Source organism: Cibotium barometz, chromosome 23 (assembly GCF_041138505.1).
Source record: "Cibotium barometz isolate CiBa-2024 chromosome 23, ASM4113850v1, whole genome shotgun sequence".
NCBI lineage: Eukaryota > Viridiplantae > Streptophyta > Polypodiopsida > Cyatheales > Cibotiaceae > Cibotium > Cibotium barometz.
The window spans coordinates 20,799,966-20,826,569 of record NC_141068.1 but is presented as its reverse complement, the minus strand read 5'-3'; the positions used below and the strand labels follow the sequence as shown (position 1 = coordinate 20,826,569).

Genomic DNA, 26,604 nt, shown 5'->3' with positions numbered 1-26,604 from the left:
ATCATTAGCCGAGGGTATTTTACCTGGAAAAAAGATGATGACTGCAGTTTGAGAGAGCTTCTTCAGAGGATGCACAAGAGAAGGCAACTTCTTCTTGTAAGTGAGTTCCGGAGCAGGTAGTATCCATTCTCTTCTACTTTGTTGAAAATCCTCATTCAACATGTCAAACACATAGGAAGCATCTTCAGATGAAGGAGCTATGGGGGGCAGAGTTTCCCTTGATTGTCTTTTAGGTTCAGGAGAAAGAGCTCTCTTGACATAATACTTGCTTGTTTCTGCCATCGAGACTATTCGAATCAGCAGGAAGACACAGATCAGAAAAAAGGGGGACAGCGCTATTGGAATACTATCTTACACAGAAGGGAAAACAAAGACATGTAGCGAGGCGCGCACACACACACACACACCCCCGCACACACACACACACACTCCTACACACGCAGACAGGTCGCAGAAGAGAGGAAGATAGGGCAGATTGACGATGAGAATATAGTGTTTCTGTGCGCTAAGAAGGGACCCTCAGATTGTCGCGAAGAGGGCTGCAGGCCCGACACAGACCAGGAAGCAGGCGCGCCTTACCAGACGTGCTCACACACAAGGGGCGAGCAGGTCGAGCAGACCAGCATGCGAGCAGGTCGAGGGAGCAGGCGAGCCAGGCGAGCAGGTCGCGACGTCCACCACACACCACACACACACACACATAGGCACTGCACTATACACACACACACTTTTTTTTTTGTAAAGCTTAATGTCATTAATTACAGGTGGGAAACCTCAAAACGAGGAAAACCCACCAAAAAGATCACACTTTTTATTTACAAGTGGGAAACCTCTAAGCGAGGAAAACCCAGAAAAAGAGGAGTAACTATAGGCTTCACCACCTAGAAGCAATCAAAGTAAATCCTATAAGCATCAAGAGTGATGTCCCCAGCATCATAAGCAAAATGAAGCGCGTGACCAAGCGAGAACTTGAAGTAATGGAAGGGAACAATGTCATTGGCTTGGAACATGAGGTTGTTCCGAACATGCCATATGGTCCAAAAGACCCAGAATCGGACCCAGCTGAAAAATACTGCAAACTGAGACTGTGATGCTTGTAACACCCCAAAAAGCCAAAAGCATCTGTGAAAAATGCCCGAAGGGAAACGAAGGCGAAGAGCAGTCGAGACCCGGCGAATGAACGATCTGGAGCATACGCAGCCCCATAGTAAATGTGGGACAGTCTCCTCAGTAGCTTTACATCGGACACAACGTGAAGGCGCAATATGACGTGCATGTAACAAGCTACCAACAGGAAGAGCACCAACCAAACAGCGCCACAAGAACAGGCGTTCTTTAAGAGGCAGATGACTTTTCCAAATGCGAAACAATGTATGTTTCCACCACATTGAAGATTTGGAGAGAGACCATAGCTGATTACCATGTCTGACTATCCATGCATCCGATTGCAAGAGGGCATAAACTGTCCCAGCTGAAATACATTTCATAGGAGTGGTTCCAAGATTCCAATCAGATAGACGGGAATCCACATTCAAGCGAGGTAAAGGAGAAATATCAGCAATCATCCGCTGAATTTCTGTCCAAAGATGAGAATAATGGGATCCCAATTGAAAACGATCCGCCGCAACAGAGAAGGAAAGAACCTGACCAGTGTCATCCACCACCTGATGTATCTGACAAATTCCTTTTTGAGATAGAAAATATGCCTGACGAGGTGAACGGTCAACCAAAGTGGAAGAAAATACACGACTCCAATGCAAACTCTCTAGCCGCAGGGAATTGCCCATCAAAGATCGGGAACCATGCCATATCATATGTGAAGTAACTTCCTTCCAATCAATAATGAGAGAAGAAGTGAAAGGACATCCCGGAATGTGTCCTTCAAGTTTTCCACATATAAGATCCCAGTATGTGGGTTGCCAATGACCATAGAATGGCGTGACAATATGCCGACACAAATGGGACACCATGAGAGTCCAGGGTTGCTGCTGATCCAACAAAACCGGCAAAAGCATAGCTTTCCTGGCCAAAACATGACGTCTCAAATCCAAAATATTCAAGCCTCCAAGGCGCTTAGGAGAGCATAACTTGTCCATGGATAACAATCTGAGGCCCTTTCCACGAGATGAAGTGCGCCAGAAATGCGCCAATATACTTGACATAAGGGACTTCAAGCGGGATTGAGACCAATATAGCAAAGGTAGATAAAACTGCACATAAGCTACAAGAATGCATTGCACAATTCTAAGACGCACATGAAGCGGCCAAGTGGACAACTTCCAATAATGTAACTTGGAGTGCAAGCGCTCGGCTACCCAATCCAATTTCCGTGTAGCCGATACAGTCCAACCCAGCGGATAACCCAAATGACGAACTATAATGTTCGGAGGAACAAGTTCGCCTGGCCAAAGCAGCTTATGCCAATCATATTCAGTCAGAGCCAATAGTTTGGATTTACGAAAATTCACTTTGAGGCCTGCTGCCAATCCAAACAAATGAAGAGTGTGCATAATTTGTTCCACATCATCTTGGTGATTGCGAGGCATAAAGAGAGAATCATCTGCATAAGCTTGCGCAATAAAATGTTTCCCAGAGGGTAATTTCAAGCCCTGCAATCTTCCAGACGAAGTCAAAGATTCCAAATACATAAGCAGGGGATGAGTAGCAATCGCATAAAGCAAAGCACTGAGAGGACAACCTTGCCTTACTGAACGTCCCAAATGCCAAGGATCTGTGAGAAAACCATCCAACAAACCGGCAGAGGTACTGTCAGCATACAAGAAATAAACCCCACACACACACACACACACACGCACGCACACTTTTTTTTTTGGTAATACGCACGCACGCACGCACACACACACACACACACACACACATATATATATATATATATATATGTATGTATGTATGTATGTATGTATGTATGTATGTATATGTATATGTATATGTATATGTATATGTATATATATATACACATATGTCAATAAGAAAGCATACCCTGCAGTTCACCTTGTTCCAACAAATATATATGTACATATGTACATATATGTACATATATATATATATGTACACATAGTTGCCAGGCGTTTCAGAAACGGCAGGTATGAAACGGGTTTCATACGTTTTGAAACGTTTCATAAAAGGTAAGAAACGGGTACAAAAAGGTTTCATACAAAATAGAAAAAACATGTATATTTTTAACTTGAAATATAGAAAAGAAAAAACTGTTGACATAACTTATAAGAGACCACATTGAATTCATTTCAATAAAAACAAAATACATGTAAGATATGATGATATCACAAATCACGTGGGTGATCACTAATGACTAAGCAGAAATCAAAAGGATCACCACGTGGGTGATGAGTCATGACTCAAAATCCAAGATCAAAATAAATAGCATGTCCAAAGTTCAAACTAAATAACATGTCCAAATAAAATGATACTGGCAGCAGCTGCTAGCTACTATCTGCATCCTCATCTGCATCTTTTGCCTTTGCAGCCTCACTCTCAAGGTCACTGCCGGTAGCCGAGTCCTCAAATGCCTCATCCTCTAGAGGTGCAAGTGCACCACTAGTACTAGCCTCTCGAGAAGATCGTGTAGTGCGAGCCGGAGCCATGATCTCCTCGTAGAGCATAGAATAGATGTCTCTCTCCTCCTGAGGAATGTCGGGAATCTCCTTGCACTTCATGATATCAATCTTATCTGGATTCACTTGGCGAGGCTCAATGGGATGACCCTTTTGTTCTAGCAATCAGAGATTGCAATGACAAAAGACAAGCCTCTCCAATTGTGCTGAGCAGAGTCTATTTCTCTTTTTCGTGTGAAAAAGAGCCCATGTACTCCAGTTTCTCTCACAAGGCCCTGAACTGCAATCCTGGGAGAGAACTCTCAATGCAATCCGTCTCTACATTGTACACACAAAAAAAAAAACAAAAAAACAAAAAAAAACAAAACAAAACAAAATTGGATGATGAAAAAAACGCGTTTCATACGGGACGAAACGTTTCGAAACGTTTCGTACGTTTCGAACCTGTATGAAACGCGTTTCTATGCAACTGTGTATGTACATATATATATTTGTACATATATATATATGTATATATATATATATATATATGTACATACATGCTCCTGGACCTCCTGCTGGTGTCGAGACCGGATGGCCGCGATCTCTCTGTGGTGTAGCTGTGGTGTCTAGTAGCCGGCTAGTCTGGGTCGTCGCCTAGCTGGAATCTCCTCCGCTCGCTAAGATGTCACTCCCAATGTGTGTGGCTGGGCTACTGGTGCCAATCTCTGCAATAAGTCAGTCAACTGGGACTGTCTTCCTCCGCTATGATGTGCGGGTGTCTGAAGTAAGATCTCCCTGTGTCTCTGTAGTGGATGTAGTAGTCTGCCTATCTGTCTCTGGGCCGATCTCTCCCAGATGATCTGTCTAAGTGATGTGGTCCCTCTAAAAACCTCAGTATAGCATGCCCTGATCTCCTGCAAAGCACCACACTGGCAAACAAAATGCTCCTCTGTCTCTACCCCCGTCTGGCATAATCTGCAAATGCGCTCTGCTCGAGGGATGTGTGCTGCTCTCCCAGTCTCGATCTCTAGTTGGTGTGATGAGACCCTTAGTCGCCCAATGGCTACTCTGGCTCCATGTGATAAGTGGACCTCCAAGTATCATGGTCGCTGGATGAAGCCGTCTATGGAGGTGCTCAAGAAGTGGTCTCTGTAGTAGAGCGTCTTCGTCGGGAGTGGCTGACTGGGAGATAGCCAAGTCTCCTGTATGTGGCCCTGCCAAATGTCATGTCTCATGACTCTGTTCCTCTCTGTCGAGAGAGAGAGAGAGAGAGAGAGAGAGAAAGAGAGAGAAATATATATATATTAAGCGTCTACTAAAGACCCAATGGGCCTACAAGACCAAAGTGATACAATTGTCCATGGCATATCTCATCATGGAATGGAAAATAAAACAGAAACAAAACATAAACATAGCTATCTCACTGGGGTGATACAAAACTTTCCATTAATAGATAGGTAGATGGAGAGAGAAAGAAAGAAAGAAAGAAAGCTGTATTAACGTCTACTAGAGGCCGAACTCGACCTATGAGACAAATCAATGTACAACTGTCAATGTCTTCTGGATGTCCAGAAAAAAAAAGGACAAAATGAACATGAAGTAAACTATGAAAGTACTGAGCTAGTGGGGGGGGGTGATGGATAGGGAGAGAGAGAGAGAGAGAGAGAGAGAGAGAGAGAGAGAGAGAGAATACATACAGACATTAGATTCTTAACAACAGCTGCAGAGAGCAGCACTGCCCAGAGTGTGATTCCACTAAGACTTGCTATCAATGGATACATTGCAATCAGACCTGTAGTCAAGACCTTTTTATGTTTGAAGGCCAAGAAAAATGTCAAATGAGAAAAAGTAGCATTGATAAATGAGATACAGGCAAGACGTGAAGATCAAGCATACACTGACATCATTAAAATGCATTGAAAAAAAAAAGTCATATCATCTTAAAAGCATATGGTGCGGACACATCATTTATATTACCACATTTATCAGCATTTTGGCTCTTACCGCTGGCACCCGAACTAATTGAATAGCTCCAAAAACATTTGCCAATTGGGGAAATATGAAAAATTGAAACAGGAGGAGCGCAGCTCCTTACAAAACACCAAGAAACTTTGAGTAAGACAACACGCACTTTTTTTTTTGTGAAACCACTGCTTCATTAAGACAACACACACACACACACATACAAAGACCAGACAGAAAATGCCAGCACTTTGTGTCTCACCAGCCACAGCAAGCACATCACCCACTTCTGAGGTTGTAAATCCTAGTCCACCATAAACCTCAGGGCTTACAGCCCATAATGAAAAGATCTTAAAAATAGAACGGTGTTTTGATGTTAGAATATATTTTCTCATTAAAAGGATAGAACAGTAAAGAGCACACTCAGAGAGCACTCACCTCTGAATATGCCATATCCTGTACCCCCCAAAGACAGGTCAAAGAAACTGCAGCCACCATCCCCCAGCTTCTCCGAAGTGGTTTCTTCACTGCCTGTGTTTCACTTTTGGAAACCTCAACCACCACACATTCCTCCGCCTCCTCTGCTCCAACGTCAATGCTTTTGTCACTCGCATCATTGTGAACCTTTTTGTTATGAGTTACCACCTGTGTTGAATGGTTGTGCAAAGTCTCCTGTAAATGGATAGATTAGAGAAATATATTTGTCTATTGTAATATAAGCATGACATTAATGAAGTTTCTTCCCTGTTGCCAAAGGCATTAACAAACTCTCATGTAATGAAAACATGACCATCTTTGCATACCAAAACAGTCACTTTCAGATAGTTACACGGTCCACACTTCCATATAAGGAAGCATGGGCACAGAAGTGAGTCATGTATGACTCACTTCTAGTAAATGAGCCATACAAAAACAGTCTGCCTCGTCCCTACTTCCATAAGGAAGCATGGGCACAGAAGTGAGTCAGTCATACATGACTCACTACTGGTAAGTTAAGCACCATGAATTCAAAGTTCACAGTTGATTTTTTAAATTTTATTTTTGCAGAGAAGAGACTTCTATTAAGTATGAATAGACCATACAAAATCACGTCTAGAAGCCGAAGAACAGAATCCTCATCCCAAAATGTATGGTGATCTCAACCAATCTGGGACACAATGGTGCCAAGAGAGTCATGTAGGGGTCAATGAGAAAAAGATCCCATGATCCCACTCTCATGAAAACATTGTGCTTTGCTTGCGAAGATATGGATGGTCCCCTATATACGAGCCCACAAGGCCATAAGAGTGAACAATATCTCCCCATGCAATATATTGTGAATAATAAGAGTGTGAAAACATTGTGCTTGCTTGCGAAGATATGGAGGGTATACGAGCCCACAAGGCCATAAGAGTGTGAGAAAAAGATCCCATGGTCCCACTGCCTCATGAAAACATTGTGCTTTGCTTGCGAAGATATGGATGGTCCCCTGTATACGAGCCCACATGGCCATAAGAGTGTGAATAAAATCTCCCCATACAATACATTGTGAATAATAAGAGTGTGAAAACATTGTGCTTTGCTATACGAGCCCACATGGCCATAAGAGTGTGAATAACATCTCATATAGTACAAATGCTATGAGTGTCGTATATGTGAATGCCCTCTAGAGACTATGTGCATCTGACCCTCAAAATCTACCAAGCTGTGATACTCGCAATGATCTCCCAAGTGGTATCAATCCTCTCAGAGGTGGTGTATATTGTGTATGAGGAATATCTAGTAGTATGCAATGTTGGCCACACCTTTGCATATCAATATGGTGGTGTCCAAATCCCTGCTGCCCTCAAAAAATATGTGGACCACACCGAGTGATCCAAGCTCTAGCACCCCAAGGAACATAGGTGGTATCTCTCCTCAATCTGTTCATAATCTGAACTATAGAGCTGCAAATCAGCATCTCTACACCCCCACATACAACGTTGTACTATCTCAGAAGCTAAGCTACGGGGCATCTGGGGAGGAGTCATCTCTGATAAGCTGTATCAAGAGTGATTTGCTTCGTTTGGGATGGAATGGGTAGGTCATACAAAGGGGATGCATCACACGCCACTTGGGTTATCCGATTAGAGTTGATGTTGATTCACAGTCTTTGTTGGCATGGATTTCTACAAGGATAAATGATAAGTTTATGTATTGGAAATCTCAGGATTGGCCTATGCATGTTTGGCTCAAAGTGGCACAATCCATTGTGATTAGCATGATATCTTTTTTCTTGCCTTTATTGCCATGGATGGGCAAATATTTGCATCAAATACAAAAGCCAATTAGATTTATGCTATGGAAAAGAGTAGGAAATAAGCAAGGGAAGACGTGGATTTCTTGGGAACATGTTACTACTCTGAAGAGGAGTGGAGGGACAATCCTATTAGATGTCAGATTACATATGGTCTCTCTAGGAGATGGCCTTTATTGCAAGATATGTGCGTATCTCAAGAGCCATGCATGGTAATGGCTAAGGCCCTCATAGAGGAGGTCACACTTGTGCATATGGTAATACTAGGATTGATGGTACATGGTGGGATATAGTCAATGGTTCCCAACAAGTTTCAGTGGTGGCTTCACCTCTCCTTTCTCATTTAATGATCTCATGGAAGGAGGTGTTGGCACACACACTAAATGGAAGCCTTCAGATCAACGGTTGCAGTTGAATTCTATGGTAGACCCTGGACCCACTCCTCCAAAAATCCTATCCTACCCATCATCCCCTCCAAAACGACCCAATCTACTCTGTCATAGGCTTTCTTGAAATCAAAAAAGAGAACAATAAGATCCTGCTGACGCATCGTGGCCAAAGGGGCAGCCTCCCAGAAAGTTAGGATGTTTTCCAAAATGCTCAGATCCTGAACGAAACCCGTCTATGTACCATGTATCAAGTCGGGGAGGAAGGGCTAAGGTCGCCAGTTGATGCGTCTCCACTACCAAATATCCAATCTATCACCACTCTCCTTGGGAATCAAATGGATCAAGCCCTCTGACAACCTCTCCGGCATGGCTCTCGTAACCATATCTCATTGAAGGCAGCTCCGAGACCGCCTTCCATGAGATCCCAGTGTCAAAGAAATAAGGAGACCGGAAGCCCGTCCTCTCTCGAACATTTGCCCCTAGGTAATGCCGTCGTAGCCTGTGCCAACAACTCAACTGTGAGGGGGCCAACAAGAAGGTCCGGAGAGCAAGAGGAGCCATCTCTCTCATATGTCACCAAACCCGCTCACGCATGTCCAACACCTTCGAGGATATGGAGGCACCCATGAGGAGAGAGCTAAAGAAATATGTGGCCATGGCTCTCACATGAGGAGGGGTTGTAACAATGGATCCATCCTAGCCTCGCGACTTGCTGATATCATCTTTCCGTTTGGGTTGGCCTGTAATCTCAAAGAAATCCCCAGTGACCCTAGGGCCTATCTCCTACTCTTATGTCCAGAAGGAGACTTAGGCATGGTATCTGTACTCCACCCTCTACTCCTCTATGGATCTGAGCTCTATACGGACGGCAACCAACTGACTCTCAATCCATGGGCTATCTAGTGCACTCTCTTGTGAAGCCGCTGTAAGGAAACTAAGCCCCAACAAATGCTCCTCTCCTGCTCCCGGAAGCCACCCAGTCTGCTATGCGCTACCTCTTATAATAAACTACTAATTGTTGAAATATGCACCAAACACATCCCTAGTAGAATGGGGCCAAATGGACCTTGTACATGTGAAAGGGATCAAATCCTTTAGCATGTGGGTGAAGCTTCCTTAGCACCTAGTTTTGAGTAAAACCTCTTGGTTGATGAAACCACTAGGTGGTATTTGGTTTGTAAAAAAACCTATAAAAGGGCACTTGCCTATGAACGAAAACATCAAGTTCTATTTGCCAACATCTTGTGTATTTGATCAATTTCTCTAGAGCCAAGTTATAAGGGAAAGACGTTTTTAAGTAGGTAATTTCATTTATAGCCTTCTTTGACCTTTTCTCCACAAAGCTCCAAAATTCTAGCATTACCCCCAAGCTAGTGGAGGAGTGATTTCTCCCCACTTGCTCCACTAGAGCTCAAATTGTTTTGCAAGCTTCTTCTACACCTCAAGGCGAACTGGACTGCACCATCAATTGCACCGATCTACTTGCCGTTGCCGTGTCATTGTCGTTTTCCCCAAAATCGCTTGTTTTCTGATCGTACAGCCATTGCCGTATCTACATGCCGCCATGTCTAGCTCTCCCTAAGAGGGCTTGCCCAGTAGTCTTTCCATTGAGGAGAACAAAGCCTCTCATCAAGGCTATATACTGCACTGCCATAGCCACAACTTCATAATCTTCTAATTAGTGATAATTAATCACTAATTTCTCTATTTTTTGGCTAATCAAGCTTGCTCCCTCTCTAATTAGCACTTGCTCAGCAATAATGTTTGTGTTGGCCCCTCTTGCAAGGCCCAACAAATCCTTACAAAGCATTCCAAAGTGCCTTCCAAGCTTGTTAAGAGCTTCTACCCCAAATCTCTTCTTTATCAAGAGCCTTAACCTTCAAGGTGACTCAAGGCTGAGTCAAATCTTCTTTAATATTTGCTCTCAAGTGTGTTCCTCAACACTCACAACCCTAATGGCCTAACATGATACTACCTTCTGCTTCAAAGGGAAAAACTTCCACACTTGGCAAACGCGCATCAAGCTCATTCTCATGAAGAAAGGCCTATGGAGTATCACAAGTGCAAAGGAGAAGAAGTCAAGGGACCAAGCTACTATTCCAGCATGGGAGACCAGAGATAACAAAGCAAGAGACATCGTAACTAGGATGACACATACATTCACCATGTGGATGGGTGTGAATCTTCCAAGGCTTTGTGGGATCAATTGGATACTTTATTTGGAGCTCAATCTAGGAGCCCTAATTTTGGGAGGAGGACCAATTCCCGTTGCTACCAACCCAAAGAAAGTTGTGGATCAAACATTGAACTTGACCAATGCAAGCCTGGGAGAAGGCCGAGAAGGACCAATTCCCGTTGCTACCAACCCAAAGAAAGTTGTGGATCAAACATTGAACTTGACCAATGCAAGCCTGGGAGAAGGCCCAACAAGTGATTTACCACATGGTAGCGAGAAGAACCTGGTTCGCCACCAAAACCCAGCCAACTAAGAAAAGCCTGGCTGAACTCCACTTAGTAGCTTCTTTCGAATGCTCAAAAGAAGAGGGGCTAGTTGTTGCTCCGGCAAGATATCGATACCAACCTCGCATCCAACATAAGGAAGTGGAGTGCCACTTGGGATCCACTAAAAAGCCTCAACTAGCCTCCAAGTCAGGGCGAGCGATGATTCAACCCACAATCCACACTTCTTGTGCCAGTTAGTCTGCGCTCCGGATGCACGGCAAATGATCTCTATTGCCTCAACAAATCCCTTCATCTCTGAATAGATATGTTGTTGTGTCATCAGCAAACTCTGAATCATGCAAATCCTACGTGCGGATGGGAAGACGTAGTCCCTGGAGCCTTGTCTCCTAAGTAGAGAGAAAATTTCTCATGGCCTCGGGAACAAACAAAAATAGATAAGGTGCTAGTGGACAACCCTGCCGGATGGAGCGAGAACGCGGAAATCTATTGCCTTGGGCTCCCTGAATGAGAACCTGGTTGTGTGAAGCCAAATAGAGCCCAGAAACACCTCGGACCCACTCCTCGGGAAATCCCATCGGGCACATTGTCCTCTCGACAAAGCCCCAATCTACCCTGACATAGGCTTTCTCAAAATCCATAAGGAGAACAATAAGATTATGTTGCCTCAACATGGTTGCCAAAGGGGTTGCCTCCCAAAATATGAAGATGATGTCCAAAATGCTCCGATATCCTAGACAAAATCCGTCTACGTGCCATGAATCACATCGTGGGGGAAAGGCTGCAAGCACCAGCTGATGGCTTTGGCTAGGATTTTGTAGGTAGTCCCTAGGAGGGTGATGGGCCTCCACTGCCGAATCTCGATCTATCACCACCCTCCTTGGGAATCCAATGCATCAATGCCTCTGACCACCTCTCCAGCATGGAGCCCATGGTCATAATCTCATTGAAGGCAACTTTGAAGTGGCCTTCCATGAGATCTCAATGCCGAAGAAATAAGAAAACCGGAAGCCTATCTTCTCCTAGGTATTTTCCCCTAGGGAGTGTCGTCAAAGCCTCCGCAACCTCCTCTAAAGTAAAGGGTAGTCCGGAGAGCAGGAAGGACCACCTCTCGTGTGCCGCCACACCCGCACACACGCGTCCAAAAGCAAAGAGAATACGGGACACATGTGAGAAGAGAACCAAAAAAATCTATGGCAATGGCTCACATCGGGGGGGGGGGGGGCGTTCTGCAACTATCCTCCTGGCCTTGCAACCTACGGATACCATCCCCCTGGCTGTGTGGGCCTGAAATCTCAAAGAAAGCCCTAGTGACTCTCTCACCTGCCTGGGTAATAAAGGAGGCTCTAGCATGGTATCTATACTCCATCCTCCACTCCTCAATGGACCTAAGCTCTATACGAGCTGCAACCAATTGGGACTCAATCCACGGGCTAGTTGGAGTACTCTCCTGAAGCCACTACAAGGAGGCTAGGCTCCGACGGATGCTCCTCTCTTGCTTTTGGAAGCCAACCAATCTACTCTGTACGGCCTTCTATAATAAATTGTTGATCTCTCCAAGGCTTGCGTCCAAAGTTCCTCTGGCTAAACCAATGCGAAAAGCCAAACTCTCCCAAATCTTAGTGTAAATACATTGCTTGAAATAACTTGCGGGACTCAAAAAATAGTGTTCTTTTACAAACATGTCGACTTCTTAAAAAATAGTTTGCTTTATTGGACGTGCAAGCTAATCTACTTCAAAAATGGATGTGAACCTAAAACCATATAAATGTGTGCATATCTTGTAAAATCAAATACACACAAGGGAGCTTTCACATGTCCCAAATGATATATATATACATATATACATATATACATATATATATATATATATATATACATATATATATATATATACATATACATATATATACATATACATATATATACATATACATATATATACATATACATATATATACATATACATATATATACATATACATATATATATATATATATATATATATATCATCAATAAATATGGATGGCTCCCAAAATGAATTAATGGCGCTTATTGTCACAAAATCAAATGATATTTGTCGACACTCAAAATCGATTATCTCAAAATATTCCTAACCACCACCCATGCACCAAAAATCTTCTTATGGGAGGGACTAACGAACCGTACTCCAAAAAGTGGCTCTGCCTGCTATGGTGTTCGGTGCATATATGTTCAGAAAGTCCACTGTGTCCTCTTTAATCCTGATGATCACCCACTAAGCTCTCCCAATGACAATGGTGCCTGAGTCAACCACTGCAGGGAAGAGTTGCTCATTGACGGAAATGCATATCCCACCCTCAGTTCCAAAGGGACCAAAAGGTGTGCCTCTTGCCCTGAAGAATCTTCCCGCAACGTCGGGTATGACCCTTAGAAAGATGACACTCCTGAAGGAAGAGAATGTCAATGGGCCTGCCAGCTATGGCTTTGTGAAGCTCCTATCTGAGAATCCTGCGCCACTGCAAGCACTACGGTCCTCCGAAACCCTGAATGTTCCATGAGACAATCCATATGACTAAGAGTAGTGGAAGGCAAAACTGTCGGAACTGCCCTCAACACGAAGAGTCTAGGGAGTGGGTTTGGATGGGGAGTAATCACTATCAGTGGTTCAAGGGTTTCAAGAGGCTCTGCATAAGTGGGGTTGGTCTTCATGCCATCCTCGTTTCCATCTGGAATCTCTGTCAATGTAAGGTGGTAGAAACAAGTGTGTCTCTGAGTGACGGAGGTATCCCCTTTATAGACCTCTTACCTCCAAACTCCTCCCTTCTAAGGAGCCTGCACCTGACACCACTAACAGTAAACCCCTACTAATGTAGCTTCTTCTTCTCTACACTTCTCTCTCCCCCGAGGAGTCACCGGCACCAAAGCCTACTGCGGACATTTTTTATTTCTCGGTCAGTGCACCAGGAGATTATTGTCAGTATGATAGCTTAGCAAATTTGGAGGGCCAGATGCATAAAAGCTACGGATTGCAGGCAAACCTATTATATTTGATCCATGTGCATAATTTGGGCAGATATTACATACTATTATGATCGTTTGAGCTCGTATACAGGGACCTTCTAGATTGCGCAAGCTAGGGACATTGAATATATGAGGGATTTATACCATGGAGTCTTCTATTCATCTACTCCCTCTGGACTTTCATGGCATCACAGTACTCCAGATTGGCTACACACACCCCGCATTATGGGATTATGACTCTTCCAGCTGAGGGATGTGATTTTGTATAAATCTATTTGTACTTAATAGAAGTCTCGCTTTTTCTTCAAAAACAAAACAAAACAAAAAATACCGGTAGCCAAAAGCTTGATACAAGTCCAGCGACTGCAAATGCGGATATGCATATACAAGGTAAAGCATAGGAAAACCTGAAACCAGCCCGTTTCATCCAAGCATCATAAGACAATCTTATAAAAAATCTAGAACTTTCCAGTCATATTTCATTATCTTGTCTGTGTATAGATAATACTTACATGTCAAACAATGATCCACTCGGAAACACACCAGGGTACTTTTGTGAAGGCTGCAAGAAGTATTGCATTATGTAAATTTGAGTATGGTGGCACTCTGATGATCACAGAAAGGGAAAGGGGAAAAAAACAAATTCATGGAATCAAATATAGACAACAATGTATATTTTTATTTTTATTCCAGAAACAAGATCCTTCCATTACAGAAAGACGGGGGCCGAGTTTTGAGCTGACCAGATCAGTCCGTCAGGGGTGTCCTCTCGCCCCTTTTCTTTTTCTCTTCTTTGCGGAGGCTATGAGCATGTATTTGACGGCAAAGGAGGTTGGTTTGAGAGGACTTCAGCTCCCAGTCCGGGGGGAGGACCTGCTTGATGCTGAGTTTGCAGACGACACGGGCTTATTTTTGCATGGCCAAGAGGCCAATCTTCTTCGGGCAGAGCAGTCGCTCCAGGTTTTTAGTGCAGCTTCGGGAGCATTGATCAATTGGCGCAAGACAGTGGCCTTTTGGATCAGTAGTGCTCCCACTCCGGCATGGAGCTCGGACCCTGGTTTTAGATGGATTCCTCCACGCACAGCAGTGCGGTATTTGGGATGCCAGATTGGCCTAGATTTGTCACCTGAGCAGCAGATTGCCCCGCTTCTTCTGAGCATTCAGAAGAAGCTTTTGTATTGGAGTACAGCTCGACTATCCTTGGCTGGGAGGGTGGTGGTGGCAAATCAGGTGCTGTTAGCGACCATGTGGTACATTACGTCTTGCTGGATCTTCTCGAGCTCTTGCATCAGCCAGGTACAGAGGCTGATCAGGAACTTTCTGTGGTCTGGGCGGGACGGTCAGCCAGCTCGGGCAAAGGTTGCACGGGCAGTTATTACACTTCCGCTGGCTCAGGGAGGTTTGGGCATTATAGATCCAGTCGATCAGAGTAGAGCCTTATTGGGGAAGCTTATCGTTCGGGGGTTGCTTCCAGGCGCTGAGCCTTGGAAAGAGCTCCTCTTGCAGCGGCTGCAGGCTTGGGCGCCCCCAGCAGGGGGCACTTGGGCACCAGAGATTCGCTGGATCTTCATAGAGATGAGGAGGACAGGCCTCAGTAGAGGATGGGAGGACAGATTTGCTTTGAGTATCCCGAGAGCTTGGGAGCTGCTGAGACCCGGGCTCTCTCAGCGACCTCCTTCTTGTGTTGAGGAGCGGGCCAGACAGCCGCTCATCTGGAGCCCAGCGGTTCGCACAGAGCAGGGTCATATGCTGGGTTCTCGGCCTCGTCTAGCCTGGGGGCCTTTAGCGGCAGGCCCAGCTCGTAGTTTTGGAGACTGGCAGGCCTTCTGCAGTCTACCAGAGGAGATCCAAGTGGAGAGGCTGAGTCACTTCAGAGGGGGGTTGATTATGAGGGATGATATTCAGGAGGCACTCACAGAGGAGTGGTTCACGCCTCTCGAGCCAGTGACCCCACGGTGGATGGGAGCCTTTACACAGTTGGAGATCCTGATTGCTGTCAGAGCTTGCACTGAGGATGGCAGTTGCCTCTACTATGAGATTCAGGATGAGGGCAGACTCCAGAGAGTGGAGGTGGAGTCGCCTTTGATTGCAGAGTGCACCTTTCAGAGGATTCGGGTAGTGGCCGCCGCTTCTCGAAAGTGGCATATTGACCCCGACCCTGCTGATGTGCTCCCGGATTGGCGCATATGGGCATATGCGGCGCGCCCCTTGGCCCGGCTACAGTGGGACCCCGGGGAGTACGAGTGGCATGATCCTTATGCATCCCTTGAGGCCACAGAGATTACCTTTTTCCAGTATACTGTTCGGCTGGGGCGGCATATTTTGACGGCGAGGAGGACGGTCTCTCCAGCGTCAGCGGGGCATTGGCGGCTACAGGGACTCTCACAGGAGTTCCTGGAGGATTTTTGGGCTCGGCTCTGGGCTAGTCGACAGGCCCGCAGGATCTCGACTTTTCAGTGGCTGGTCGCCCACAGGGGCTCAGCAGTTGGCACTTGGCTTGTTTACAGCGGTCTTCCGGCGGCCTGCGTCCGATGCGGCCACCCTATGGAGACACAGAGACATTGCCTTTGGGATTGCCCTCAGGCGCAGCAGATTTGGCTGCGGATGCTGCGTATTCTGGCCCCCCTCTCTCCAGAGGGTATGTTTACGTGGGGTGCCGCTGCTTGGTCGACTTCATCAGGGCCTGCTATGGGCTATGAGATGGAGCAGGGCAGTCAGGCCATCAGATTTATTAGGGGCCAGCCTCGCCTGGTTCCGGCACCGGATTTCTCGTCCGCCAGCTGGACACAGGAGAGGGATTTACGATGGGAGCTCCTCAGCAGCCTCACCATCTGGTTCACCTGGAGGGCCCGGTGCTTTACGGCCTTTGAGGGGAGATTGGAGCCACCAGCAGAGACTGTACGGGGGATTTGGCAGGAGTTGATCCACACCGTGCAAGGACAATACGACCGCATCCGGGGAGACTCGGATGAGGCGATCTTACGGTGCCAGGCCTTTCACACCACTTGGCGCTGTGGCCCCTTCTACACCTTACACACGGGATCCCCCCGTTGGCACTACAGGCCACCTGTTTGGCTCTTCCCCCCCCCCTATTGTATGATTTAGCCTCTCAGTCCTTTGTACTGATGCTTGTATTTTGCAGCACCTAGGGAGAGTCTCCCGGGCTGCCTTGCTGTATTCACTGCTCTGTCTCTCTTATGAGCAGGAGAGATCTTTTGTAGCCCTACGGGCGTTTTTTATATAACTAATGAAAGGATCTTTTCTCGGAAAAAAAAAAGATCCTTCTATTAGTTAATAAAAAACAGTCTCAAAGGGCTAAATACAAACGGACCAAAGAACGAAAGGGGAGGAAGGATTCACTTCTCCTCTGGCTGGCCGCTCTATGAGGAGAAGGCTATCTCATACAAGGGGTGGGGGAGGGAATAACCGCACAGGTGGTTTGTAGCGCCAAGTGGGCTCACCACCTCTACCTGTGAGAAAAGGGCCAAGTCACCAGAGCCTCAAGAAGGCTTCCCGATGCTTCCGCATATGGTCATAACCACCCTGCAACTTCCCCTACTCGTCAGGGAGGGTGTGAATGATGTCGAGCTAGATGCTCTTGATGGTCTCCACAGGCAGAGCGTGGGTGCCTGACTTCATTGCATCGAGCTCTCTAGATGTGCCATGCTGCAATGCTACTACAAATCTCCCATCTCTCGCACGAACCTAGAGTCCAATGACCACTAGATGGGGCTAGGACCAGCACTGTCGAAATGCGAAGGTGAGAGACCTGAAGGGCTAGCCCCCCTTCTTCCTTCTCATAAGCCATGACAACCTCAGCCTCAATGGCCCAAGCGACAATGCCCCATGTAATAGTACGAGTAGAGGTCCTATCCATCGTGAAGATGCGGAGAATCCGCTGCCAAGCTTGCCGAGTCTTCGGGCAATCCCAAAGACAATGTCACTAAGACTCCTGGCGGTTGCCACACCTCAGACATGCTATTGGTATACCGCCAATGACCAACCACGTACCAACCGCCAAACTCCTATGTGCCAGCAACCACAAAAAGAGGGTGATCTTCTGAGGTCAAAAACTGTCCCAGAGCCTCTTCCAAAAATCTAGGAGAAAAAAAGATGATGAAAGGCCCTCATATTGCCAATGTCTTGATGCTGCCGGAGTGCCCTCTACCTCGGGCATCTAGATAGTACGGCCTAGCTGTGCAGTGTATGCAAAAAAACGGGGTACACAGAGTCTCCTCCCTATCTGCAAGATCACACCAAGTCCACTCCCCCGAGTCCCACTGTGAAGGCGCATGATGGGCCGGCTGTCCTAGATCCATAAACGCCAGTGCCTCTCCCTGTCCACCTTGGTCGCAGGGGGATCAATGTGCCACTTATGTGCATGAAATCCGATCACCCTCACCCTCTGTAACGTGCATCCACTAAAGTCATCCAAGGGGTTCTGCTCTCTCTAATCTGCCTTGAGGTCCAATTGAAAAAGTGAGCAAGGTGCAGCACTCATCCACACCATGGACTGCAAGGAGAATATCATGCCTGGTAAACACTCCCAACCACTACGGGGAGTAGGGTCAAGAATAGGGCAGCCACTCCATAGGAATAGTAGCGTCGATGTCGAAGCTGAGTCTGTCTCTGCCCCGGATCCAAGTCAAGCCTCTCTCCTGAGCCTCTAGGGGAAGCTATCTGAAGGCAAGCCAATCTCGAAGGGATTTAGCAAGTCTTGTGCTCAACGCTCCCAGGGATACATGAGGTCGGGCCCCAGCATGTGGCCACTAGGTAAACGGATCAAGGGGTTCCAGATCAGAGCTTGCCGAAGATGCTTCCCTCAAGGGCTACCAAATCGAACTACTGGAGGGTCGGCCTAAGATAATCTCAAGCTCGTAGTAGGCTCGCAGCAAATCTGTCCTCAAAAGTTGGGTAAAGCAATGGGCCTGCATCTCCGTGAAGATCCATCAAGTGCTCTGCGGCCAAGGGCCCCCCAGGCTCGGAGTATGGGCTGAAATCCTGGCCTAGAGGAAATCCTTCCAAGGCTCGCCGCCTGGGAGGGTATTGGGTCTCCACTACCGAATCTCCAATCTGTCACCACCTCCTTAGGAATCAACCGAATTAGACCCTTTGAAAGCCTCTCTGGAATGGCACCTGTGGTCATAATCTCGTTGAAGTTGCTTCCATGACGAAGAAAAAAGGAAACTGGAATCCCATCTGCATCCTAGCATTCACCCCTAGGGAGAGTCGTCAAGGCCTCCGCCAACTCTTCTGCTATTATGAAGGAAGGCAATAAGAAGGTCCATTGAGCGGGAGGAACCACCTCCCTCGTGTGCCGCTAGACCCTCTCTCCTCATCCACCACCTATGAGGATAATGGGACCCCGTGAGAAGGCATCTAAAAAAATATGTGGCAATGGCTCTCACGTGGGGAGTTAGAAATGATAGCTCCATTCTAGCCTTGTAGCTTGCAAATACCATCTCTCCACCCGTGGGCACCGGCAATCTCAAGGAAATCCCCAATGACTCTATCTTCGGCCTGGGTCCAGAAGGAAGCTCTGACATGGTATCTGTACTCCAACCTCACCTCCTCTATGGATCTGAGCTCTACACGGGCGGCAGCCAACTGACTCTCAATCCATGGGCTATCTGGGGAACTCTCCTAAAGTCGCTAGAGAGAAGCAAGACCCCGGCAAATGCTCCTCTCCTGCTCACGGGATCCCGCCAATCTGCTCCGTGTTGCCTCCTATAGTAAATTGCTAATCTTTCCAAGGCCTGCATCCAAGGTGCCTGCGACAGAACCTAAGAGAAAATCCGGCCCCTCCCTTATGTGTTGTATCTTGCTACATATCTGGGAGTCCTGTATGAGGCTGTCCGGAATCCTAGTGCTCAAGGTTTGTCTTGCCTCCAAGGGTCCTCCAAGGAGAAAATAACCGGAGCATGATCGGAGAAGGTAGTGCTTGCCAAGATACCAATAATGCCCCCACGACCGCAAGCCCACTCATCCACATAGAATCTATAAAATCAAGAAAGATTGAGACCGGTGCTCCTCCTGTCAAACCGCGAGAAGCACAAACTCCTGCGCAAACTCTCACAAGTGCCAAGGGTCCTGTCCCTAACGTGCCAAGATCAACTCCTCCCAAGCAGAGAACTTTGAGCCAAAAACTGTATCCATGCCTCCTCTGAGTCTCTCCTCTGCTCACTCTATCATGTTAAAAGTCCCCACCCATGCACCAAAAGTCAGCTTCAAGGAGGGATTGACGAACTGTACTCCAGAAGGTGGCTCTGCCTACAACGACGTTCGGAGCATACATATTAAGGAAGCCCACACAGTCCTCACCAATCCTAACATTCATAATCATTTAAGCACCGTATTACCCGTTCACACTAAAATTATCATACTTCTAGTCAACTAAAAATGAAAAATGAAGAAAACTATCGTCACACCTGAGCCAAGTACCCTCCAATAGCTGGACCAATGATCAAACCAACCCCCCACATTGTTCCTACCTGTTAAAATGAATCAAACATTTCAAATTAGTTCACGTAAATCAGCATGAGAATGAGAACAAGGTGACCAACAAGAAAAGGATACAGTAAAGAGCAACACCATTGATATACCCAATGCTTGATGCTCCTCGCTATAGATCTCAGATGCATAAGCCTGCAAAACCTCCTTTGGTTATTGATCATATCTAGAAGCTAAACAAGCTCATAATCTTGAGCACAACTAGTGAGGAAAACCATCACCAAGACAAACTTTGAAAATACAAATACATATTACAATTTTGAAAATTTTCTATTTAATGAATTTTGTGAACGTTGGAAAATGGAATATTGAAAAGTAGCCTGATGAAACCCTCATTCAAAATGCTAATGTGGCACACAAAACACTAATTGGCAGGGAAAAACTCTAATTCGACCTCAAAGCTTCTAATTTGTGCCCTTATGTGGAAGCAAAAACCCTTCCACCTGCCTGCTGCCCCCCAACCCTATGCTCCTTCTCCCACTGTTCTCTCCTCCCCCCCTCCCCCCTTGTCCTTCTGGGTATGAAAACCCCATCAACTTTGTAAAAGGGGTTCTGAAAGTTTGTGATTCCTAGCTCCATTGAGTCTGTATTGTCCTTGCCTCAGCACTAAAGCCGTCTAAGCGATTTGTACTCTCACTATTATCCTAATACAAATCCTCATCTGTATAATGGTTACTCTCCGGAATATAATGACAAGTTTTGTTGCTTACATCTCAATTATTGTATTGAGAGAGAGAGAGAGAGAGAGAGAGCAAGCAAGAGTACAATCATTAAGCGTGCTTTTGAATTCCACGAGCGAACCTCAAAAATGTGTTGGCAATCCGGACCCAAGCCTTTCAAAGACAAGGAGAGGAGTAGATTGTGGTTGACGGTGGACAGATTCCCAAGAGAAGCACTCCGAGCACCAAGTAGTGAGCACGAGTGCTGACCAGAGACCCAAGCAGAAGTTCCGCCATTTACGAGGGACCATCTACAATCCACTCAAGATCAATGCTCATACCATCCCAGGAAATCTGATGACCTAGATAAGTGAGATCTTTCACAGCCATTTACAAGGGACCATCTACAATCCACTCAAGATCAATGCTCATACCATCCCAGGAAATCTGATGACCTAGATAAGTGAGATCTTTCACAGCATTCAGCTGCTCCCGGGAAATCTGATGACCTAGATAAGTGAGATCTTTGACAGCATACAGCTGCTCCCATCTTAGAATCCCCAATACTACCCTGAGATGCTTAATATGCTCCTCTAGGGTACGACTATACATCAAAAAATCATCTGAGAACACTAAAACGAAATCCCCCAAATAATCTCGAGAGAGATTATTCATCATCTACTGAAAAAAAACAGGGGTCATCGTGAGCCCAAAAGGTAATACGAGAAACTCGTAATGAAGTCCAAGCATCTATTGAAATAGAAAGAAGAGTGCGGCGGAATCACACATAGCAAAATCATCTACTCTAAGAAGAGGATACGTATTCTAAACTTTATTCAACTTTTATAATTCACACACATCCGCCAAGTACCGTCATCCTTGTTCTTCCAAAGAATTGGAGCTCCCCAAGGAGATTTACTCGTGCATATCTGTCCCATCCTGAGATATTCAAACTAGTATCGGGTAATTGTATCCTCCATCCGGCTCATCCTGTAAGATGCAATACTCACACGCTGAGACCCCAGAAGCAAATCAATCTTATGATCTACCGACCTACTAGGTGGCAAATCATGGGATAATTCAGAAAAGACATCTACCAATTCCGCCTTGATGTTCTCGAAAGCCTGTGTCTCCCAAGCATCTAACTTAACTGTATTTAAATTACAATTGACATTAGACGAAAAGGATCAAGAACACACCGAAACACCTCATAATATGAATTTGCAATTACATTATGAAGTTCTGCTGAATTTACAAGAGTAGAGGGTGGGACCGCAAAATCACCCTTAAGACGAGTCCATTAGGAGCATTTGACTCGGCATCATTCATACCCTTCACGGTCAGTGGAGAGACCTGCAAGGCAACTCTGACCGCATGGCGATCCAGCGGGAAGCTTTCTTGAGGCTCTGGTGGCTTGGCCCTTTTCTCACAAATAGAGGTGGTAATCCAACTTGGCATTACAAACCACTTGTGTGGTTATTCCCTCCACCTCCCCCTGTATGAGATAGCCTTCTCCTCATAGAGCGACCAGCCCAAGGAGAAGTGAATCTTTTTTTTTTTTCCGAGAAAAGATCCTTTCATTAGTTATATAAAAACGCCCGTAGGGCTACAAAAGATCTCTCCTGCTCATAAGAGAAACAGAGCAGTGAATACAGCATGGCAGCCCGGGAGACTCTCCCTAGGTGCTGCAAAATACAAGCATCAGTACAAAGGACTGAGAGGCTAAATCATACAATAGGGGGGGGGGAAGAGCCAAACAGGTGGCCTGTAGTGCCAACGGGGGGATCCCGTGTGTAAGGTGAAAAAGGGGCCACAGCGCCAAGTGGTGTGAAAGGCCTGGCGCCCCAAGATCGCCTCATCCGAGTCTCCCCGGATGCGGTCGTACTGTCCTCGCAGGGTGTGGATCAACTCCTGCCAAATCCCCCGTACAGTCTCTGCTGGTGGCTCCAATCTCCCCTCAAAGGCCGTAAAGCACCGGGCCCTCCAGGTGAACCAGATGGTGAGGCTGCTGAGGAGCTCCCATCGTAGATCCCTCTCCTGTGTCCAGCTGGCGGACGAGGAATCCGGTGCTGGAACCAGGCGAGGCTGGCCCCTAATAAATCTGATGGCCTGACTGCCCTGCTCCATCTCATAGCCCATAGCAGCCCCTGACGAAGTCGCCCAAGCAGCGGCACCCCACGTAAACATACCCTCTGGAGAGAGGGGAGCCAGAATACGCAGCATCCGTAGCCAAATCTGCTGCGCCTGAGGGCAATCCCAAAGGCAATGTCTCTGTGTCTCCATAGGATGGCCGCATCGGACGCAGGCCGTTGGAACACCGCTGCAAACAAGCCAAGTGCCAACTGCTGAGCCCTTGTGGGCGACCAACCACTGAAAAGTCGAGATCCTACGGGCCTGTCGACTAGTAGCCCAGAGCCGAGCCCAAAAATCCTCCAGGAACTCCTGTGAGAGTCCCTGTAGCCGCCAATGCCCCGCTGCCGCTGGAAAGACCGTCCTCCTCGCCATCAAAATATGCCGCCCCAGCCGAACAGTATACTGGAAAAAGGTAATCTCTGTGGCCTCAAGGGATGCATAAGGATCATGCCACTCGTACTCCCGGGGGTCCCACTGTAGCCGGGCCAAGGGGCGCGCTGCATATGCCCATATGCGCCAATCCGGGAGCACATCAGCAGGGTCGGGGTCAATATGCCACTTTCGAGAAGCGGCGGCCACTACCCGAATCCTCTGAAAGGTGCACTCTGCAACCAAAGGCGACTCCACCTCCACTCGCTGGAGTCTGCCCTCATCCTGAATCTCATAGTAGAGGTAACTGCCATCCTCAGTGCAAGCTCTGACAGCAATCAGGATCTCCAACTGTGTAAAGGCTCCCATCCACCGTGGGGTCACTGGCTCGAGAGGCGTGAACCACTCCTCTGTGAGTGCCTCCTGAATATCATCCCTCATAATCAACCCCCCTCTGAAGTGACTCAGCCTCTCCACCTGGATCTCCTATGGGAAACTGCAGAAGGCCTGCCAATCTCCAAAACTACGAGCTAGGCTTGCCGCTAAAGGCCCCCAGGCTAGACGAGGCCGAGAACCCAGCATATGACCCTGCTCTGTGCGAACCGCTGGGCTCCAGATGAGCGGCTGTCTGGCCCGCTCCTCAACACAAGAAGGAGGTCGCTGAGAGAGCCCCGGTCTCAGCAGCTCCCAAGCTCTCAGGATACTCAAAGCAAATCTGTCCTCCCATCCTCTACTAAGGTCTGTCCTCCTCATCTCTATGAAGATCCAGCGAATCTCTGGTGCCCAAGTGCCCCCTGCTGGGGGCGCCCGAGCCTGCAGCCGCTGCAAGAGGAGCTCTTTCCAAGGCTCAGCGCCTGGAAGCAACCCCCGAACGATGAGCTTCCCCAATAAGGCTCTACTCTGATCGACTGGATCTATAATGCCCAAACCTCCCTGAGCCAGCGGAAGTGTAATAACTGCCCATGCAACCTTTGCCCGAGCTGGCTGACCGTCCCGCCCAGACCACAGAAAGTTCCTGATCAGCCTCTGTACCTGGCTGATGCAAGAGCTCGAGAAGATCCAGCAAGACGTAATGTACCACATGGTCGCTAACAGCACCTGATTTGCCACCACCACCCTCCCAGCCAAGGATAGTCAAGCTGTACTCCAATACAAAAGCTTCTTTCGAATGCTCAAAAGAAGCGGGGCAATCTGTTGCTCAGGTGACAAATCTAGGCCAATCTGGCATCCCAAATACCGCACTGCTGTGCCTGGAGGAATCCATCTAAAACCGGGGTCCGGGCTCCATGCCGGAGTGGGAGCACTACTGATCCAAAAGGCCACTGTCTTGCGCCAATTGATCAATGCTCCCGAAGCTGCACTAAAAACCTGGAGCGACTGCTCTGCCCGAAGAAGATTGGCCTCTTGGCCATGCAAAAATAAGCCCGTGTCGTCTGCAAACTCAGCATCAAGCAGGTCCTCCCCCGGACTGGGAGCTGAAGTCCTCTCAAACCAACCTCCTCTGTCGTCAAATACATGCTCATAGCCTCCGCAAAGAAGAGAAAAAGAAAGGGGGCGAGGGGACACCCCTGACGGACTGATCTGGTCAGCTCAAAACTCAGGCCCCCGTCCTCCTGCAATCAACACCTGGCTGCGAGCTGTGGAATACAGAGCCGCCACCCCTCTGATCCATCCTGGCTCAAAGCCCAGGCGAAGCATAGTGCCCTCTAAGAAACCCCAATCAACTCTATCGTATGCCTTCTCAAAATCGAGAAGCATCACGACCAAGTCCTCGCCAAGAAATCTAGCTCGGGCCGTCGCCTCCCAGAAAGTAAAGATGTTGTCAAGGATACTGCGCTCCTTGACAAATCCTGTCTGAGTAGCATGAATCAACTCCCCCAGGAAGGGCTGGATCCTCAAACTCAAGGCCTTTGCTAAGACCTTGTAGACAGTATTGAGGATCGTAATAGGCCTCCAATGCCGAATATCATCTGATACTCCCTCCCCCTTGGGGATAAGATAGATCAAGCCCTCTGAAAAGCTCTGCGGCATCACCCCAGTGTCCAAAACATGCTGAAAGCCCCTGCGGAGGCCTGGCCCCAAAAGGTCCCAATAGCACATTAAAAAGGCGGGCGTCCTCCCGTGGGCAACTATATCGCGGCAGGACCCTCAAGGCCTCGGCAAGCTCAATCTCTGAAAGAGGCGCACCAAGAACTGAACGCATACGATCTGTGACCCTCCTCTGCACATGGGCCCACACAGTCTGTCTGCAAGCATCTCTGTCCTCAGTGGCTGGCTCCGCTGAAAGCAGGTCTCTATAAAATGCAGTGGCAATGGCTCTGATCTCCCCGGGCTCAGTAGCTACTGAACCATCCGGTCTACCAAGCTGACGGACTCCTGCCCGAGCATGGCGGGGTCCAGTGATCTCAAAAAACTCCCCAGTCACTCTATCACCAAGCTGCGTCCACTGAGAGGCCTGACGACGATAGTAAAACTCATGTCTCTGCTCCTCTGCCTCTCTAACCTCCTGGCGTGCCTGGCTCAGCTGTGACGCCAACCACTCACATGCAGGCTGCTGCTCCTGGAGGCGCTGTAGCGAGGCAAGGCTGCGTCTCAGCCGATGCTCCCGCTCGCAAATCTCTCCCAGCCGTGTCAAAGCTGCAGCGTGCAGAAAAGAGCTAAGCTCGATGAGTCCCTCGGCACACTGGCCTGCTGCATCCTGGTTAGAGCACTGACTATCATGCCAGATCCTCTCAATGTCCTCAGCGAGACTGGGATCTGTAAGTACCCTCTCTGGGATCCTCAACTGCAAGCTGAGCTCCCGTGTCCTCTCCTCCAATGTCAGGATAACTGGCGCATGATCTGAAAATGAGGTGCCAGCGAGAATGCCGACGGAGCCCCCTCGCTCCCCTAACCAGTCGCCCACATAAAAGCGATCAATCCGTGATAGATTAGTCCCTCCCTGTCGGCGATCCGACCGAGAGAAACTAAGACTGTCCTGAGAGCGGGAGAAGGCCCCATGCTGCCATGCATCAGTGATCCTCAGTGTCATGCAAATCCGGTCCCAAGCTGCAAGCTCCGTGCCGTGCACTGTAACATGACTGCCTCCCACCCTATCGGCCAGGTCCTCAAGCATGTTGAAGTCTCCCCCGACACACAAATGTGCGGCCTCTGGCAATGCATCCGTAACCTGGGTCCAGAACTCTGCTCTGGCACTAGCATGATTAGGCGCATAGACGTTGAGCGCGCCCAATAGCTCATCATGCATCCTCAGAATGACATACTGTGC

General features: G+C 47.5%; 1 protein-coding gene across 3 annotated transcripts in view; it reads right to left on the bottom strand.

Moving 5' to 3' along the window:
* Positions 1-5,256: 5,256 nt before the first annotated feature.
* The window catches only part of LOC147625728 (protein ZINC INDUCED FACILITATOR 1-like), a 54,028-nt gene continuing 32,680 nt past the window's right edge, over positions 5,257-26,604 (bottom strand). Inside the window, exons 6-13 of one of the 3 annotated variants that reach the window (XM_086817257.1) lie at positions 20,257-20,310; positions 20,094-20,156; positions 14,178-14,227; positions 13,997-14,072; positions 5,976-6,209; positions 5,800-5,887; positions 5,580-5,665; positions 5,264-5,367 (exon numbers count right to left, since the gene is read on the bottom strand). In XM_086817257.1, coding sequence (XP_086673383.1) covers positions 5,362-5,367; positions 5,580-5,665; positions 5,800-5,887; positions 5,976-6,209; positions 13,997-14,072; positions 14,178-14,227; positions 20,094-20,156; positions 20,257-20,310 — 657 coding nt within the window. In that variant the 3' untranslated portion in view covers positions 5,264-5,361. Of the gene's footprint in view, positions 5,381-5,579; positions 5,666-5,799; positions 5,888-5,975; positions 6,210-13,996; positions 14,073-14,177; positions 14,228-20,093; positions 20,157-20,256; positions 20,311-26,604 lie in introns of all 3 variants that reach the window. The other 2 variants (XM_086817258.1, XM_086817259.1) reach the window with 2 other exon arrangements.